At 42.6% G+C, this 21,132-nt stretch overlaps 2 protein-coding genes across 6 annotated transcripts in view; both read right to left on the reverse strand.

Annotated features, from left to right (window-relative positions):
* tmem145 (transmembrane protein 145) overlaps nt 1-13,744 on the reverse strand; it is a 34,580-nt gene extending 20,836 nt beyond the window's left edge. For both annotated transcript variants that reach the window (XM_010894126.4, XM_010894125.4), the window contains exons 1-3: nt 12,714-13,744; nt 625-699; nt 96-173 (exon numbers count right to left, since the gene is read on the reverse strand). In XM_010894126.4, the coding sequence (XP_010892428.1) occupies nt 96-173; nt 625-699; nt 12,714-12,818 (258 nt within the window). In that variant the 5' untranslated portion in view covers nt 12,819-13,744. The remainder of the gene's footprint in view (nt 1-95; nt 174-624; nt 700-12,713) is intronic.
* Nucleotides 13,745-13,807: 63 nt separating this feature from the next.
* The window catches only part of lipeb (lipase, hormone-sensitive b), a 47,805-nt gene continuing 40,480 nt past the window's right edge, over nt 13,808-21,132 (reverse strand). For all 4 annotated transcript variants that reach the window (XM_029115834.2, XM_029115836.2, XM_029115835.2 and 1 more), the window contains 5 exons: nt 20,293-20,520; nt 20,032-20,196; nt 19,228-19,439; nt 18,186-18,452; nt 13,808-18,067 (listed from right to left, as the gene is read on the reverse strand). In XM_029115834.2, the coding sequence (XP_028971667.2) occupies nt 17,666-18,067; nt 18,186-18,452; nt 19,228-19,439; nt 20,032-20,196; nt 20,293-20,520 (1,274 nt within the window). In that variant the 3' untranslated portion in view covers nt 13,808-17,665. The remainder of the gene's footprint in view (nt 18,068-18,185; nt 18,453-19,227; nt 19,440-20,031; nt 20,197-20,292; nt 20,521-21,132) is intronic.

A 21,132-nucleotide genomic window follows, 5' to 3' on the forward strand; every position in this document is an offset into this window, starting at 1 on the left:
ACACAGTGCTGCTCAGATCACAGCAGAAACTCAGTAAAGTCAAACAGAGCCGATGTACAGACACACTCCAGGCTACGTGACACAGGGTTTCTCACCTTGTCTGGCCTCTTGTACACAGCTGGCCACTGAGAGCTGTCATCAAAGTATAGCAGTATGTTCTGACAACATCGCGACTAGGGCAGAGAGAGATTAACACCACACAGACAGTAAACCACTAAGACAAGCGGAACAATGAAAAAGGACTGTCCTAAAACAATTATACAACATAAACACAACCATGTTAAACAGAGGTATATATGACTAGAAAAGACATTAAAACTGACAGTGTCAATACAAATGGGAGAGAGAGAAGGGAGATGTAAAGAACAAATACTCAGTGAGGACAGACATTCACGAGAGGGACAGAGATGAGATGATGGATGAGTTGTAAAACACTGTCAGACACAGAAAATAACATACTTTACAAGGTGACTTTCTGGAGTACACTATATTTCTAAGTTGTAAAGTAGGTTATTTTCTCAGCGAGGGAAAAAAGAAAGGAGAGACGACAGGAGAGAAAGTGGGCAACACCGATGGGAAAACAGAGAACAATAGTTGAGGGGGGCATTTGTTTTTTAGGACAACCTTTATGTAGCGGAATCGGAAGTCCAGACGTCCAAAATCACTGAGAAAACAGAAGCGAGTCAGGAACACCCAGTCCTGTGGAGAAAGGGGGACCAGTGGAAGGGGATGGAGAGAACGGAGAGGCATGGAGTAGATGGTGTGAGGAGGGAGGGGGCGTGGAGTAGATGATGTGAGGAGGGAGGGGGCGTGGAGTAGATGATGTGAGGAGGGAGGGGGCGTGGAGTAGATGATGTGAGGAGGGAGGGGGCGTGGAGTAGATGATGTGAGGAGGGAGGGGGCGTGGAGTAGATGATGTGAGGAGGGAGGGGGCGTGGAGTAGATGATGTGAGGAGGGAGGGGGCGTGGAGTAGATGATGTGAGGAGGGAGGGGGCGTGGAGTAGATGATGTGAGGAGGGAGGGGGCGTGGAGTAAATGATGTGAGGAGGGAGGGGGCGTGGAGTAGATGGTGTGAGGAGGGAGGGGGGCGTGGAGTAGATGATGTGAGGAGGGAGGGGGCGTGGAGTAGATGATGTGAGGATGGAGGAAAGGAGGAAGGTGAGATAACGGTGAGAGATCAGGAAAACCCGGCTTTGTTATTCAACGAGCATCATGCCAAAATATATTGCTGATGGCATTATGTTTCTCACTGTCCTTCCATGAGACACTGCAGCAGGGTTTCAGCCAGTGGGTGGTGCAGATGTAGACAGACAGACACAACCAGGCTGGACAGAAGTGATCAATGAACACAGAAAAGGTTTTAATTACAGCTGCACTATATCTCATAAATAGCAGGACCAAATTTAAGAGAGAAAGCTAACTGTAGTTCACAGTTAACACAGTCTGTCATACATGAGGAACAATAACACCTAGACCTCTGGAAGCATCCAGCCTGACACTCTTCACTGCACTGTCCGAGGATTAAGGTGTATCCATGACTACTGTGCTAACAGTCCTGTAACACCAGTCACAGAGGACAAGGCTGGGGGGCTCGGCCAGGGTCATCACATGACTGCCCAAGAAATGCAAAACAGCCTCTTGTTAGAATGACACACACACACACACACACACAACAAACCATTGCCCCATTATTGTCATAGCAACCGGCCCATGCTGCTTGCGTTTGCAGCTGCCATAGAAACCATGAAAGGCACCGAAATCTCTCAGCAATACAAACTCTCCTTTCTACTTTACACACACACACAAACCACCCACCCGCACATGCACGCGCGCACACAAGTTTGTATCTGTGTGAAGTTTTTCTTTCTGTTGATTTTAAGCAAAATTTTACTACATCCACCACAACATCTGCTTCAACATCTGCGACCAATAAATGTTGAAATGTTTTTTTTTTATTTGCAGTGTGGGAACAAATTGATGATAAAAACACAGACTAGACACATAGCCTAGAGATGAATGATTTGTTTTGTTATACGTCAACTTTCCCAGTGCCTTTTTCTCCATTTAAAATATTAAAAGTAGATTCAGTGAATTGACCAAGAAGCTCAAAGTTTCCACAACTAAAAGTGCTCAACCGCAATTCACACTTTCCCTGTGGCTACAGCACTGCAACAACGTAAAGCAAACCTGTTTCTATAAGCAGATAGAGTGTGTGATATTTTGCATCAGGCCTAACTGAATTTGTACAGTGCTGCTTGTGGCAATGGGATTTCCTTTTGAGTCTATTTGTTAATATTTGATCTTTCATTTAATGTTAGGTTTTGTTTGAAGTTCTGATCACATTCTGTGCAAAATAGTAACGTTGCATTTAAGAGTCAGGACACAGGCACAGTGGTAACAGAGGACATAATAGAGTCAGGACACAGGCGCAGGGGAACAGAGGACTTAATAGAGTCAGGACACAGGCGCAGGGGAACGGAGGACTTAATAGAAATTAACTAAGCCGTAATAAAAACAGAAAAGACACATGAAAACAGAAACACAGGTGTCTGTGCTCTAAATCAATGGTTCCCAAACCTCTCCTGGGGACCCCACAGCCATTCCATCTATTAGATGTATCCCAGAGCTAGCACACTTGAATCAACTTATTAACTAATTAACAAGCCCTTACCTGATGAATCAGGTGAGCTAGTTCAGGAATACATCTAATAGATGGGGGGGGGGGGGGATTCCTATAATGAATGTATATAATCTATATAATGTTAGCCAACATTGCTAATTGAGTGACTCTGGACAGACATAACAAGAAGTAAACCTAATGTACCATACATTTTCTAAAAAGTATTCTACTTTCTAACTGTAGTTGTGACCCTGAGTGATTTTGAGGTTAAAAAAGCCCTGTTACATTTAGGTCCAGAAATAATTGGACACTGACACAGGTTTTGTTACTTTGGCTGTTTTACCCAAATATATTTCTTTAATTGGAGGGTATTCCCATCCCAATTGGAGGAAGGGTTGAGGAATTACAGCTCTTTAATATGTAGCCCCCTCTTTATCAAGGGACCAAAGTAAGTGACTCAAGCGCTGTTTCCTTCGTTATTTCGTCATCAATTAAGCAAGGTCTGAAGTTGATTACAGATGTGGCATTTGCATTTGGAAGCTGTTGCTGAGAACCCACAACATACAGTCAAAGGAGCCCTCAATATAAGTGAAACAGGCCATCTTTAGGCTGCAAAAAAAAATATTCCAGCAGAGAGATAGCAGGAACATTAGGACTGGCCAAATCAACAGTTTGGTACATTCTGAGAAAATAAATGCACTGGTTAACTCTGCAACACAAAAAGGCCTGGACGTCCACGGAAAACAACAGTGGTGGATGATCATAGGATCCTTTCCATGGTAAAGAAAAAACCCTTCACAACATCCAACCAAGTGAAGAACACTCTCCAGGAGGTAGGCATATCATTATCCAAGTCTACCATATAGAGAAGACTTCATGAGAGCAAATACAGAGGGTTCACCACAAGGTGCAAACCATTCATAAGCCTCAAGAATAGAATGGCCAGATTAGACCTTGCCAAAAAAACATCAAAAAAGCCAGCCAATTTCTGGAACAGCATTCTTTGGACAGATTAAACTAAGATCAACATGTACCAGAATGATGGGAAGAAAAAAGTATGGATAAGGCTTAGGATTCGAAGCATACCAGATCTTCTGTAAAACATGGTGGAGGCAGTGTGATGGCATGGGCATGCATGGCTTCCAATGGCACTGTGTCACTAGTGTTCATTGATGATGTGACAGAAGCAGCCAGGTGAATTCTGAAGTGTATAGGAATATATTGTCTGCTCAGATTCAACCAAATTCAGCGAAGTTGATTGGACAACACTTCACTTTACAGATGGACAATGACCCAAAACATACTGCAAAAGCAGCCCAGGAGTTTTCTAAGGCAAAGAAGTGGAATATTCTGCAACGGCCGAGTCAATCACCTGATCTCAACCCAATCGAGCAAGCATTTCACTTGCTGAAGTCAAAACTTAAGGAAGAAAGACACATGAACAAACAACACCTGAAGACAGCTGCAGTAAATGCCTGGCAAAGCATTACAAAGGAGGAAAACCAGCGTTTGGTAATGTCCATGCTTTCCAGACTTCAAGCAGTCATTGCCTGCTAATGATTCTCGACAAAGTATTAAAAATTACATTTGAGTCCCTTAAATAAAGGGACTGTGTATGAAAATGGTTGCAATTCCTAAACGTTTCATACAATATTTTTGTTCAACCCCTTGAATTAAAGCTGGAAGTCTGCACTTGCAATTGCATCTTGGTTGTTTAATTTCAAATCCATTGTGGTGGCGTACAGAGCCAAAATTATTAAAATTCTGTCAGTGTCCAAATATTTCCGGACCCAACTGTATGTCGCTTATGACCACTGTTTATGGTTCTAATCAATATAACTTTCTCCAAACGGAAAACAAACAATCTACCCTCCAGACAAGTTGAAACATGTTCACGTCTAAAACAGCCTGCAGGATTCTGTCATAATCATCAATCTTGTATGTGGAAAAACAAAGAATTACAAGGTCAGTTTGGTCAAATGAATCCCATCAGAATTGTTTACTGGAACATTGACTGGGGTAATAATTAAATAACCAAAGATCTATAGCAATACATGGCCCACCCAAAGGATCCAATCAGCTCACTGTGAGCTTAGCCCAGAGGTCACCTGTGGTAAGGCCCTTGGCCAATCAGCCTCAGCGGAGAGTAACAGGAGAACAGGAAGGGGCAGAACGCAGAGGAACAGCGGATGAGGTGTCAACCTTAATCCTTAGTGCTCTCATTTCTCCACCTCCACTGCACCGTGACAAAGAGAAATGCAGCGTGTGTAGTGTGTCAGAGAGTGTGAGGGTGTCTGTGTGTGTGTGTGTGTTGCAGAGAGAAGGTGTGTCAGAGTATGTGTTGGACAACCCATTAATCAGGTGTTATTCCTCCATGCAGTACAGTATCCAATCACTACACCCATTCAGCGGGTGTCCCTTCCGGTCTCTCTCTGGCCCTATTCCTCTTCCGCCCATCTCACCCCTCCCTCTCCCTGTCCTTCATACATCCCTCTCTTCCTGTCTCTTCATCTTCATGTATCCCTCTCTTCCTGTCTCTTCATCTTCATACATCCCTCCCTCCCTGTCCTTTCATCTTTATGTATCCCTCTCTTCCTGTCTCTTCATCTTCATGTGTCCCTCTCTTCCTGTCCTTTCATCTTCATGTGTCCCTCTCTTCCTGTCTCTTTATCTTCATGTGTCCCTCTCTTCCTGTCTCTTTATCTTCATGTGTCCCTCTCTTCCTGTCTCTTTATCTTCATGTGTCCCTCTCTTCCTGTCTCTTTATCTTCATGTATCCCACTCTCCCTGTCTCTTCATTTCCCTCTCTCCACTCCTGTTCCTTCATTTTCATCTCTCCCTTTCTCTCTGTCCGTTCTCCATCTCTTCTTCCTTTCCTCTCCCATCCTCTTCGCCTCTCCTTTGTTTTGCTGTCCATTCCTCCCTCAGCACCCCTCTATTCTGAGCTTCTTTCTACCTCTCCGTCCAGTAAGCTGTGTCATTAATTAACAATGAATAACCAATCAGCTAGTCAAGTTACCCCGAAACCACTGGAGCTCTCAATGATTTAGGGAGGTGATACAACGGTGCAGCACAAACACACTGCCCTAAACACAAACACAAATACACACACACCTAAAAAAAAATACAACAACACACAAACAAAAGCAAACCCCCCGCAAAAAAGAATTCTTCAAAACTTAAAAAAACATATAAACCAACATTCAACAATTTACTAATGTTTACACATAGCCGGCAACAATCATGCACCCCCTCCACACAAACCCAAAGAAACGTTCATGCTGTGGCTCTGTGGGAGCCAGAGAGTCAGGCATATGGACATGTCCACTAGTTTTTTAGTGTGGAGCAGCATTGAGAATGAGTAGACATAAGATAAGATCGATAAGAACATATTGTTTAGCTTCTTGACATGAGTCTCTCAAGTAACGTTAGCTGACTGGGCTAGCCAAATAGCTTATTGTAGTTAGCTAGAGAAGAGCACTGGTGTAGTGAAATGTTTCCTTGTTGATGTTACTGAACATGAAGCCACCTGCAATTCATGGTTTGATTGGCATCTCTCCTTGCTGGAGTTACTAATCTTTGCATGCACAAGTAATGAATTTAGCCCTACACAAGCCTATTATTGCCTGTTGTTCATTAATTCATGTCATGTAGCTGCAGCGATCCATTGCCGATTAAGCTGGTGCTGCCGATAAACAACATTCCTTTAAGAAAATAATAGTAAATGTATTTTAGCTAATGTAAATTAATTCACTCCCACTCAGTTCTGGAATAATCACCATCTGTCAAAACACTATCTAGTCTAAGTAGCATTAAGCATACTGCCGTTTTGATTCAGGTGTGAGGCTTTTCAATCAACATTTCTATGATAAAAGCTACCTTATAACGGTCATTTGTATGGTGACTAAGATCCAACACGGACGATTAAAGTACCGGAACAAAACATCTACATCGAAGGTTACAGTTCTGGTAGGAATGTCATTGGCCCATTACTAAACATCTAATGTCTGTCAAGAAACTCCCGAGACTAAGGAACTGACTGGCAGAGAGGTGGTAAAAGTGAGGGGGACATCATGTTCCCTCAGGTGCACACACAAGTAAAGATGACTTAATGTTAATATGATGGATAAAAACAGTGTTAATAAATGTGTTATAGTACGGTTGACACAGTCCATTGCTAGATAAGCTTTGGTAAACAAGGCTTAATCCTCAAGGTCGATAGTCACTGGCTTCCTTAATCATATACCTTGTACTGTGTTAGGGTACAAGAGGACAAGAAAGAGTGACAGACAGATCAGAGAACAGAAGCAAAAGGACAGAGAGTTCAGATTCAGACAGATGTACAGGTGAGTTTTAAATGGGCAGGTTAATAAAAAATAAAGAACATGTACATAGAAAAACACCAGATGAACACAATCAGATTTTTATACAGGTATTGGCTCTGACCAAAACTATTATGATTAATGATAGAACATTTTAAATGGTAATCAACAGGACAGGTAAAAGCCGATTTTACAACATTAACCAAACATGTTTCATTATTAATAGTGAACCCAAAATTAAACTTTATTAAAGGACCAGAGCAGAAAATGCTTCTTTAAAAAGGAAATATGCAAATTTTTATTTTTATTGAAATTAAAATCTATAGTGTTAGAAATATTTAGCAGTAAGAATTATAAAAAAAATCTACATATTGACTGGGATTGCTCAATTCAACAACAAAAAGCATATGCACCATTAGAATGTGCCAGCCTTGTTTTGACTATAATTCTACTATTATTGTAGATACATATTTTTAACAATGACTAATATTACATATAGATTCATCAGTTGTTACACATAGATTATTTGATATAGAAATAAAAAAAAATTGCTGTATAGGGCCTTGACACCTCCCACCAAAGTCCCCCTCCCACAAAACATGTTCAGTGGGTGACATATCTGGTGAGTAAATAGCCCATGGAGGAAATGAGATATTTTCAGCTTCCGGGAATGGAGTAGAGATCCTTGCAACAAGGAGCCCTGCTTTATCATGCTGAAACATGGGGGAATGGCAGCAGATAAATGGCCTTAAAATCCCATCACGGTATCTCAGTGCATTCAAATTGCCATCATTAAAATCGGATTGCTTTCCTTAGTATATACATGCCCATACCATAACCCCATTGCCACCACGGGGCACTCTGTTTGCATTGTTGAAATCAGCGAACCCCCTGCCAAAACGACGTTATATATGCTGTCAACCATCTGCCTGGTACACTTGAAACTGGGATTCGTCTGTGAAGAGAAAACATCTCCAGCGTCCCAGTGGCAATGAAAGGTGAGCATTTGCCCAACTGAAGACGGTTTTGACTTCGAACTGCAGCATGGTCAAGGCCCTAGTGAGGAAGATGAGTGCACAGACGAGCTTTCCTACGGGGGTTTGTGAGAGTTTGTGCAGAAATTCTTTGGTTGAACCAACCCACAGTTTAATCTGCACTCCAGGTCGCTGATCTCAGAAAAACCCCACAGGTAATGAAGCAGCATATAGAGGTTATGGGCTGGCTGCCAGTTGAAAGTACTGACAAAGTCTCTAAAATTGGAGGCAGCTTACAGTAAACAAATGATCATTCAAAGAGCCCTGTGTGCCTCAGTTGGTAGTGTGTAGTAATTAAAATACCATGGTTGTGTTTGATTCCAAAGCGTGAGAAATAAAATTGTCCACTCATTAAGTTGCTCCGAGTCGGAGTGTCTGATTATTGAATTAAATGTAAATGTCTGGCAATCGATCTGGTGGATATTCCATGTTATCTACTAGCTCCCTCAAAACGTGAAACATCTGTGGTACTGAGTGAAAGAAAATGCTAATTTTACAGTACATCTACCTTTTATTGTCCCCAGCATTAGGGGCACCTGTGCAATGATAATGCTGTTCAATTTGTTTCTTGACATGCCACACCAATCAGGTGGATGCATTATCCTGGCAAAGGAGAAAAGCATTACATCTGATCAAAACACTTAGCTTTTTATGCACATGTAAACATTTCTGGGATGCTTAATTTCATCCTCACCACTGACCCTGATTATAACTCGCCAGCTGATCTGGGAATGTGTACTCTACTAAGACTTAAAGGAGAGTGTGTGTGTGTGTGTGTGTTTGCCCTTGGTGGTAGTGAGCAAACAAGACTGGCACTGGGGGAAACAGACAGACACCAGATGAATGTTGTTTCCTCCTCTGGGGGAAGGCCTGTCCACTCCCAAGATCTCTCCAGCATCGCTGAAATGTCCAGGGTGTCCCTCTCACAGAGTGTAAAGAACCTTAGTGTGACCCTGGACAACACACTGTTTTTCTTTGCAAACATCAAGCCAATGAGTCACTCTCGCAGGTTCATGCTCTGCAAAATCCATAGAGTATGACCTTAAATCCCAAGTACTAATCCAGGAATTACATAGTAGTTAACAAAGTTATACTCAATAGACCTTGTTTGGAAACCAGATTTAAATAGTCTAACTGTTTAAACATATGAGACAATGATATTGTGTAGGGTCAGGAGTTAGCCTATATTAAGAGGTATTCAGGTTATGGCCTAAATATCATACCTGATCTTCAGACTGTGATGCTGAAGTAGGACACTGACATGAGAAGAGTTACAAGACATTCCACAGTAATGAAAGACTAGGTTTATTTTCTTTCATTTTCAAATGTATGCCAAACAAAAAAACATTATTTCAAAGTACAACAAACCATATGAAGCTCTATAAACAACAAAACATTTTATGAATTTACACCAGAAAGGAATTCAAATTCTGTAAAATATCTGCTCAGAATTAAGATTGTCCGCAGAATAGGTGTCAGCTATGATATGCGACCTTGAGTTATTAAACTACAGTAAGTTAAGCGGTAGTGGAATTACATCCTGGTACCTGATTTGAACTACAACCCCATTTCCAAGAATTTTGGGACACTGCGTAAAATGCAAATAATAACAGAATGCAATGATGTGCAAATTATTTAACCCCTATATTGAATTTAAAATGGTACAAAGACAACATATAAAATGTTGAACCAGAGACATTTTACTGTTTTTTTAAAAATATATGCCCATTTTGAATTTGATATCAGCAACACGTTTAAAAAAAGTTGGGACAGGGGCATGTTTATTACTGTGTTGCATCTCCTCTTCTTTTGACAACAATCTGTAAGCTTTTGGGAACTGACCAGTTGCTGTAGTTTTTTGCTGTAGTTTTAAAACTTAAATGTTTTTCCCATTCTTACTTGATATAGAATTTCACCTGCTCAACCATTCAGGGTTGTATTTTTTGTTTAATAATGCACCAAATGTTTTCAGTGGGTGACAGGTCTGGACTGCAGACAAGACAGTTTTATCAGACCACAGGACAGTATTCCACATTTCCTCATTCCATCTTAAATGAGTTCAGGCCCAGAGAACGTGGCAGCATTTGTGGATCTTGTTTGTATCTGGCTTCTTTGCATTTGTGGACGCAGTGACAAATGGTTTTCGGAAGTGTTCCTTAGCCCAAGCAGTGATTTCCACTACAGAATCGTGTCTGTTTTTAATGCAGTGCCGCCTGAGGGCTGAAGATCACAGCCATCTAATATTCTAAATGTTCATTTTGTACAGAGCAATCTACGGATTCTCTGAATCTTTTAATGATATTAAATTAACGAGATCCCCAAATTCTTTGCAATTTTACCTTGCGAAACGTTATTCTTAAATTGTTCAAATCTTTGTCGCCCCTGCCCCAGCTTTTTTGAAACGTGTTGCTGGCATCAAATTAAATGAAAATTTATAAATTTAAAAGGAACAATAAAACATTTCAGTTTCAACATTTGATATGTCGTCTTTGTACGATTTTCTATTGAATATCGGGTTTAAATGATTTGCACATCTTTGCATTCTGTTTTTATTTCCATTTTACACAGCATCCTAATTTTTGGGGAAACAGGGTTGTATACAGAATGCATAATTGTAGATATGTAATTCTCAAAAGTTTGGACATCTCAGTACAGCAAAGCACAGTCGAGAACAGCAGAACAGTACGGCAAAGTCACAATAGTTCAGCACATTGCAATACTCTTGGGTGCTCTATTGTACTGAACAATTGTCTACTGTAATGTATTTAATCGTACTCTACTGGTCAATTCACTACATTAGTACAACTTAGTGTATTTATTCACACAGAAATATAAAAAACGAGATGAAACCCTGCAACTAGAGATTTCCGGTCGCCTGACAATCCGCCCCCTCAACCCAATCCCTTCTCCAGACCATCTATGGAGATCTCCCTTCCCTCATCAACTCGTTCTCGACGACTGGCTGGGTGAAGTTCTCACATCAAGATGCAAGCGTTGCTCCTCTCCTCAAGAAGCCAACACGTGACTATTTTTGATCCAATCCTACAGACAGGTATCTCTTTTGTCTTGGAGCCAATCCTAGAGACAGTATATCTTTTGTCTTTCTGTTCCAAAATATTTGAAAATCCAGTTTTTGACCTAATCATGTTATTTGTCTAAGAACAACCCAAACCATCAAGCATCAAGACCGGTATATCAGCTGGTATTTTAATGCTGTTATCTTAACCACGACCATTGTCCTCTGTCACAGAGGCTATTCGAACTACCTAAGCAGAAACTCTCCTTTGTCCTCGTCCACATTGATTTATCTGCTGCCTGGTGTGCCCCATGGCTGGGATCCAGGCCTCTTTCCTCTATATATAACAAGTACCTTGACACTGTTACACCCCGACATGGTCTCTCTTATCACTGATTTGCAAATTATACGAAACAAATTTTTCCCACTTCCCAGTCTGTATTTCTGAGCCCAGCCACCTTAAGCTCAACCTCGAGAAGACTGAGTTGCTCTTTCTCCAGGTGAAGGTCTATCTGCTCCAGGACCTCTCCATCATGGTTGAAAATTCCACTCTCTCTCTCCCAGACTGCAAAGAACCTTGGCATGACCCTGGACAAAACTCTGTTATCCACCACATACATCAAGGTGTTGACTCCAACAAGTTCCTTTTGCAGAGTTTGACTCTACCCCGAGAAGACCATGGTGTTTGCCAACGGAGAAACATGGGGAACTACCCCTCCCTACCTTCATGCTCAAACCCTACAAGGCAATTTACTCTTCCAAACCTAAATAGAAGTCTTGCTATTAGTTGTACATGGATCTTTATTTAAACATTATAGGGATTTTTGTTGAAATTGTAATAACTTTTAAGGTTTATAGTATTAATGTGAAAGAATAATTATTCCTTTCTTTGACCAAAAATGGTCATCCATGCAAAATAGACGGTTAGCTGTAATAAGAAAACTGTTGTGTTGCTATGAACTTCATTGGTGTTGAAGGAAATGCCCGTATGTTTCGAAAACTCATTGTTAGAGAAAGTCGATGGCGTACATCTGTCTCGTCCACTTTACACTTGCACGCTCAATAACATCACTCGCAGCAACTGAATAACACGAGTACCACAATATCAAATAATGAATGGATTCTTTGAAACAACGAGAAAATCAAAAATGGCAAAAAAATGCCGATGACACTGCCCGACTAATATCAGAGGACTATTTTTGATTCTAATAGGCTAGTTTAAGAGCAAAGCTGATGATGAGGAGGACCAATAATAAACAACACGATGAGTGAGCTATATCTGACGCACACCTTTAACAGCGGGGCTAGTACCTTCAAGTGACGGACGGGTGGGAGTTGCTTTTTGGTTAGCCTGTGTATAGGGTATCACTAATGCTTGGCGGTATTACAAAAAAAATAAACAGTCGTATTTGCAACTACTGTAGGATGACATTCTCTTAAAAAGAAGCAGCTTGCTTCTATCGGTCACTGTGAGACAGAATCAGGGACAGAATTATGAAGCGCATTTAGATGCGCACAAACATAGGACAGTATGGACAGAGCCTGTTACATCTCAAATGAATTGATACAGCTTTGTGGATGATTATGCAAGTTCGAAACGAGTTACACTAGCATAGCCTCAACACCGAGAAAATCGCTACCTGAGAATGCGCTGTCGCTTTTAATAACTGTCTTTTGTCACAAGTGAGTAATCGAGATAGCCATCAACAAAACACCTTACCTCCTTGGTATTGACGATACCTCTAACGTATTTCCCCAAAACGGAGCCAACACAGAGAATGCTGGACACCACGGCTAGGCACAAAAGTCTCTCGCACACCTCCATTTTTGGCCCCTCTTTCGCTACTGAATGGTTGTCCGGGCACCCCCTTCCAATCACCGGGAACGAAGGGAACGGCTGTGTTGGAGATGGAAGCAGTGAAGACAGAGGGCGCGTTCTCGTCTTTTGGAGATGCCTGTGGCCCCAATAATTCAACAGGGAGCGTGCTTCGGACACGCGCCCCTACTCATTTCCCCTTACCTAGTAACGTGGACAGACTGCGCATCCTCGCTCTGAGATTGCGACACATTCCAGACATAACAAATGTGTTACTTTTTTGGTCAAACATTTTCAATGAGTGGCGTTTTAACTTTCATTATAGCAGCATTGTTTTCTCTACCTTGCAAATGTAGAATATTTAGCCTACACCTGCTGAAATAATTACAATTTACAGCCAAGTTTGGCTACATGATCTTCATATTTTAAGGTTTAAGATTCATTTCCAAAACTAACAAAGTAACACCAGTCAACAGCCACACATAATAGCTAATTATATAAAGGCCATTGACACCTTCCTAACATTGTCTTTCTCAAATAATTCCGGTACATTTTGAAATGATCTATATTGAATGTCATGGTATGTCCCAATACATACAAATGAACATTGTATAATTGAAACCCACTGAATGTGATGTCATGTACTTAACAGCTTGCCTGCCATACATTGATTTTGGCCGGGAGCCCTGATCTATGTATACAGCCTACCAAAATAAGTCACAACATGTCAGGTTGATGAGTTGACTATTCTTTTTGAAACAGCCTTGTAAACATATTTTCTAAATATTTGAATGAGAGGTAATGGATTTAACCAAAGGTTAGATGTCATATGGCATTCTGACATCATTTCAATTTTGCCTTCAACATGAACATAGAAAAACATGTTTGGTAAGTATTTCCATACAAAATTTTATCAGACAACATTAAAAGAACCGTGTAACAAGTCATTATTGGAGTCAAAAACTAAAATTATTATAAGAAGTCAAAGAAAGCTATTATTCCGGAAAACATTTTATTAGACACATGGTTGCACTTGTGGTGTTAAAAAAGTAAATAAAAACTTACAACTTACAGATTCTCTTACAATCTAAAAAGCAACCAAACAGATATACTTTCAGTTATTCTATGGCTTTCTTCAGATGCTAGTATTAACTACATGGTCCTGTTTCATAATGTGCAAACCAATCACTTCTCTTATCAGTTTTCTATGATCAATATAATTCTAAAAAAGTAAATGCAATCTTTGGTTTTGCTTCAAGCCTTAGTTAAATCTAATATGCAGTTTATCACACAAATGGTCCTGTCTCCGTTGGGGGAAAAAATCTAAAAGAAAAAGTTCTGAAATGCAGGCAAACCAAGGTCAGATCCATTCAAGGACATTTTTGTTTTAAGTGAACAGAAAGAAAGTAAATTAAGTGGTATGGCATTTGCTTTAATAACTAAATGTAACTGGCAAAAAGCTTTGCATACTAACTGTAGCCTATGAGTTGATCAAAAGCATAGAAAATCAACTAACAGAATTATACACTGCAGTGGTTCTCAAACCTCTCCCAAGGACCCCCAGCCGTTTCATGTGTTAGATGTATCCCAGAGCTAGCACACCTGAATCAACGTAACTAATTATCAAGGCCTTGGCTTCTTGACACCGGTGAGCTGGTTCAGGGCTACAACAAAACTGAGTGGGGGTTCCCAGGAGATGCATGACAAACAGGGGTATATGGGAAAACTGATACTGATAACTAAACACTAGATCTACTGAAGGGTGTGTCATTGCATAGCTGTTTGTATGATACTACTTGACAGGATACTTGATCCCAACAGGTTTTTGATTGTATGTTAACATACTATTAGACTTGCTCACTGCATTCTTCAGCTTAGCCCAGAGCTAAAGACTGCCAGTCTAAACAGTCACTACATGAGGGAAAGGCATGAGGTATTCTGTATAATCAAACACAAAGCCACCTTCATTTACCCCACACTACTTGACCCTAATTATGTAATGCACAACAACACACTGTGACCGTGTAACATACTACCCAGAACCCAAAATAGCCGAAAGGTGCTCAGCCAATTTGCCCTCCCTTTGCAGGAACCCACGGCACATCGCAATTGTGACATGAACTCCCGGCTACAACAATGACAATGTACAGGCCAGGACATCTGTGCTATTCTGAACTCTCAGACCAACAGTTCTGACCAAGACCTGGTCCAAGCCACAACCCAAATAACAGTTACTGGGTTATGAACCACCCTAACCCACCATTGCATTCCATTGGCGGCATGGCTGTGGAGCACTGTACTAGCCTTGCTCAACAGAGGGCGGTGGTGGTCTTTAGGAGTCCCTCAGGGCTTCCCATGGGATCTGGAGCTGGTCTGGAATGCCTGGGGGGTTTGGAGGTCTACTCTGACAGTGGTGAGGCCAGGGTAATACACCTCAATATGCTTGGTCGGTCCAGTGTGAGAACCTCACTCATCAAACACCTTTTAATTCAGTGAAGCAACGTATGGCTGACAATATTTGAAGGGTTAAATCGGATATCAAGCTGGCTAGGCCAATCAATAGTGCTGAGATTCAGGAGCTTGGAACGCAACAGCCACACGCAGCTTTACTATATACTGCTGCAGTTAAACGCAACAGCCACATGCAGCTTTACTATATATTGCTGCAGTTAAAAAGAAAATACACACCATCGGCATTACACACCACAAACAACATTTGATTTTCCGCACGATAAATCCACAGAATCAGCCAAATAACGTCCACACAAACCCAGAAGGACACACAGATACATACACTAACCACAGAGACAGACAACCTAACTGAAATAACATCCACACAAACCCAGAAGGACACACAGATACACACACTAACCACAGAGACAGACAACCTGACAGACAGACACACACAGACAGACAGGATGCATTAACTGCAGATACATGCTGACAGAGACACGGCACACCTCAAGATTTTAAAAGATGACTTGTGATCTGATAACCAGCAACCAGTAAACATACTTGAGAATATTCCCTCAAGTTCTCTTCATTACATGCTTTTGCCTACAAATGCTGCAATACGCATTGAGAGCAAACAGGAATGGCAGTACTAGATCCTAACCATCTGATGAATTAAACGTTCTTTCTGAAAGGATCTTACATCCAGTTTTAGCAGTCTTAGCTGGCAAAATGTCTTTGTCAACCAGCATAACTGTCGCATGATCTGGCAACGCAGGCCTGTAATGGGCACACACGGAGGCGCTGCACAGAAGGGGACTTTTGGATTCTATATTTAGTTAGGAGGTTGGTGGGGGACGACACCTCTCAATGACAAAGGGACATCATCTTCACTCAAAGGCAATTCAGTCATTGTCAATAAGCGAGATTGTTAAGACAACCCTGATTTATCAAATATCAGACATCAGAGTCTGACGTAGTAGTAGCATTAGTCCCTAAGCAGTTGAATGGGGTAACTATAGTGTAAAATACAGTTTGTCAGTCCTCAGAAATGGGTCAGCAAGCTGGACGTCCCCTGGCTCAGGCTCTGTGGTGCTGTGACGCACTGCATTCTGGGATAGAGGGCTACATTTGGCATTGATATGCACATTTAGTATAGAGTATGGCAGTGCATCAGTCTTTCCTATTCAAGTTATTCACTGTGCAAATCATAGCAGCTAGTCTATCGACAACTGGTAATTACTTTAAGATGGCAACGAAAAATGGCTGAACTCAAGAGTCTATTAAAATCATAGACAATTACTGCGCGTCAATAAAAATGATAAAATTCTGATAAAAAAGATTATGGCTAAACTTGCCTGCTTCCAATCGTGCACTAAATCCAAGCATCATATCACAGCTGGACTAACTGTTGAGTGCTCTGAACACTGAAATGCAGCTAAAAGATTGCATCAGCCATTTATACGATTGGCTGGTAACAACACATCAGAATTACTTAAAGACCAGAATAGAGGGCTATTTCAGCAAGGAGAAATCAGCAGTGACAGAGCAGGCTATGTACCACACAGCCAAGAACAAACATAACATTTACCTCACAATATCCTTTTAAGGAAAGTCAAACACAGTTATAATTATGGTTAGAAATAAAATAATACGTATGACTATGGTATAATAATATAAAATATAGTTAACAATGTGCATGTAATATCCAGGAATGACCCAATTCTCCCCATTTCAAAGTCTGTTGATTTAGTGCTATAGCGTCCTATTGATGGACAAATCAACAGACTATGTGTCCTAAAATTGGGCCGTAATTCCTTGACAAACTAGTGTAATAGACCTCAGAGATAGTTATTAAGCTTGATTTGGAGTGGCTCCCTAAAGGACAAGTGGCTATTAAACTGTGATGGCACTATGTAGGAGCTCATAGTGTCTACCACAATCTGATTAGAGTCTGGAATGGCCTTCTTTAGGGAGATGTATTGGCCATTCAACACGCGTCTCCACAATGCTCTGTTCAGCTTTGTATGTCCAGTTTCCAAACTCACAGTTCTTCCTCAACAACGCCAAAAGGCAAAGTGGTTTAGTGTGTGTTGTGTTCTCAGCCAGTCTGGGTAACTTGTCCATATGCATTGTGCATCAAGCAGCAATTCAGAGTTTGAAAGCTGAAGAGGTTGCATGTGGTTCTTGTCATCCTTCGCTCTGCCCATCAGTGCATCATTCTGTTTCTCTAAAACTAGGCTCGCTACCAACTATTTTTTTGCATACTCTCCTCCTACTGCTGTTTTACTCCCCTCTACTCATCTCATCTCTCCAGGGCTTTATACAGCCCAAATCCCCATCGTATTCTCTTTCATATCCTTTAACAAATTGCACTCAATCTAGCAAACCCCTAAATTATGCTTTTAACCCACAACATCTACATTGTTCTGTGTGGCTACGTCAACTAACCCCTCCCCATCTAGAAATGTAGCACCTCCCCCGACAACCAGCAGCTCCTTGTCTGGAACGGGTGATTCAAAGAGCTTCTCTGGGTCTCCGGTGGTGGAGAAGGAAGCACAATGATTGGTCCTTTCTAGCTTGCGATGCTTGCGTGGCTCCGGGGGTGAGTCCTGCTGGCTGAAAACATCCTTGATTCGGTTGACACATACGTTAGCCGCCTCCCTGGTCTCCCTGGAGAGCTGTGATAGGCTGAGGAAACCGTGGGGAAGGTCATCCACCACACACAGGGTAACAGGCTGGTTGACGTTCCTCAGACGCTTCGCAAACATCACAGAATCATCCAGCATGGGGTCCAAAGCACATGCCTGGTTGGGGGGGGGTTAATAGTCCCGTTAAGAGGGTCTTATTGGATCATGTTAAGAATAATAAATCAGTACAAATGACCAAAGGGACTAGTCGGTCCACTCTGTCTGTCTGTCTTACCACTAGGTGTATGGGGGGCAGTCCTCTAAGCATGTTGTCAGGGGCCAGTAGAGGAGACATGTAGGGATTCCTGACGACAGGCGAGGTGGCCAGCTTCATCTCTGCCAGCTTCTCAGAGCGCAGTGGCTCGAAACCCAGGGGGAACTCCCTTGGGTGCTCCAGCTCCACACCCTCCTCCCCCTCAGGGGGAGGGATAGCCACAGAGGAAAGGGCCTCGGATATGAACACCTCCTCCTCTTCGGACAAGAAGAAGCTCACCTCTTCAGGCTGGAGGGGTAAAAACAGGGCAGAGCTATTCTTTATGTATATCTAGACTGAATTCAGAATCGGTGAAATTCCAAGCCGACAACCACAATGGCCGGTACGGATTTTAAAATCAATAACCGATTAGACTGAAATGAGAGGTCGAAAAAACTGTCAGATGAGGGATATTCTGACCTAAATTCGGCCTGATCTGTATTAGAATAACATTCACTGGAAAGTCACAAAATGCATCCTTTATCTTCCAATAACTCATTTGCATTCATTATTGGGGCATGAAGGAATATAAAAGCACATTTGGGGATATCTGATAATAGTAACTGTTTTAATTACCTTCCGAGATGTGGAGCTTTAAAAAAAAATAAAAAAATCCTTACCTCACACAGAGAAAATCTGCAGTGTGTTATATCCATTACTACTGAGAATAATACATAGATTTACAAAATCCTTTGGCATCTTTACACCAGTTATCCAATAAGCCTATCCACCGCGTCTTGGTGAGAAAAACCTCCCTGATGTCGTATCTCAGGTGGAAAGGTCATAACATAGGCCACCAAAATACTGTGTGCTGAGCTCAATGCTGCATACTATCACACATAATTACAAAGATTCAAGATGTGTGGCGACCGAGCGTGATGTCCATAATAACTACAAAATGTAATGTCTGACCCAGTCAGATCTTGGATAACCTGATTCGGATACAACCATGAACACCTCTAACTGAAGGTATTACATCACATGGACGGGCCTTTCACATCACGGCCAGACATTCAAAACCTACCGTGCATTCAGGGAACACCATTGCGTCGTGGGCGGAGGAGGGGGATGCAGGGGTGCTGTTGGCGTGAGAGGCCAGGTCCTGACAGGTATGACTCTTCAGAGGCTCCTTCCTCAGGGAGAAACCAGACGCCTGCTCCGGGGGAACAGGTGGGTCCGAGTGGGGAGAGACGATGGATGCCTCAGACACACTCTTCCTCACTGACGAAGACACATCTGAGGAAAGAGACAGAAAAGAAAAAGATTGACAAAATCCAAATGGAAGCAGAGACTGAGTCAGGGAAACCTTAATGAACACAAGCAATTGTATTGGTTAGGCCAGCAGGCAGGGAGGTGGAGATTTATGCAACAATGAGGGTTTCATGATATGATGCCCGTGTCACCACACAGCTGGAAGAGGTTTCTGGGCTCACTGAGCTAGTTTATTAATAATTAACTCAAGTCATCAGGGCCTTTAGTAATGTAAAATCATTAGTCTGGCCCACAGCTGCTGTGTGTCAGGTAACATGGTGACGCCTGGAATATTCTGCTTACTGTAGGGATTTAAAGACAATTAGTCCCAGAACCTCCGTGGCCAGAGACGATGAAGTTGACTGAATTGGATGGGCGGGGTGTGTGGGTATTGCACATCCGGGTGGGGGTCACGGGTAATAGTTTAATTAGATGTTAATAGTAGATATTCATTTTGATAAAATCTTCCAAACACACACCCTTCGGGTAACAAGGAATTATTACTTAATCTCACACTTGGACATTCAGACGGGTGAACACGCGGCTAACTCACGGAGACACACCCACGCGCCCTTACCGGTGGTTGCCAGGTTGGTGGTGTCGGCTCGGGTGGGGTCCAGCAGGGAGTGGATCCAGTTGGAGGCTCCCTGTTTGATGTGCGTGAGCAGACTGGCCGTGTCTCTCCTCACCATGCTCAGAGTACTCACCTTCTCCACCTGCTTCTCCGCCTGGGCCTCCTCACCTACAGGGGGGAGAGGAGGGGGGGGGGGGGGGGAATGAAACGGGGCACCTGTGGTTTTGAAGCATTAATCGTCACGCAAGAAACAAGCACTCATACCTGCGTAGGCGCTGAGGCACCTAGTGAGCACGCTAAGGGGCAGCAGCGGGTCGAAGAGGGTGAGGAGGCGGGAGGGCGAGGCATAGGCGGTGAGCAGGATCGCAGGGTAGGCGGCTACGACGCCATCGGGCATCCTCACACCGTGAGAGGCAGCGCGCATTGACGTTGTAATACACAGGTTACCACCGGCACTGTCACCAGCCAAACACACATTCTCCCCCGTCCAACCTGAGAAAAGAGGGGAAGAGTCAGAGACCGAGAATGGAGGCGAGTCAGAGACCGAGAATGGAGGCGAGTCAGAGACCGAGAATGGAGGCGAGTCAGAGACCGAGAATGGAGGCGAGTCAGTGTCAGAGAAAGAGAATGGAGGCGAGTCAGAGACCGAGAATGGAGGCGAGTCAGTGTCAGAGAAAGAGAATGGAGGCGAGTCAGAGACCGAGAATGGAGGCGAGTCAGTGTCAGAGAATGGAGGCGAGTCAGTGTCAGAGAATGGAGGCGAGTCAGTGTCAGAGAACGGAGGCGAGTCTGTGTCAGAGAACGGAGGCGAGTCTGTGTCAGAGAATGGAGGCGAGTCTGTGTCAGAGAATGGAGGCGAGTCAGTGTCAGAGAATGGAGGCGAGTCAGTGTCAGAGACAGAGAATGGAGGCGTGTCAGAGACAGAGACAGAGAATGGAGGCGTGTCAGAGACAGAGACAGAGAATGGAGGCGTGTCAGAGACAGAGACAGAGAATGGAGGCGTGTCAGAGACAAAGGCAGAGAGTCAGAGAGAAAGCCAGAGAGTCAGTGTCACAAAAAAAAGTAAAGGTAACAGTTTTTTTCCCTGCTCGTGGGAAGGTCAAA

This window comes from Esox lucius, chromosome 20 (assembly GCF_011004845.1).
Source record: "Esox lucius isolate fEsoLuc1 chromosome 20, fEsoLuc1.pri, whole genome shotgun sequence".
NCBI classification, from domain to species: Eukaryota; Metazoa; Chordata; class Actinopteri; order Esociformes; family Esocidae; genus Esox; species Esox lucius.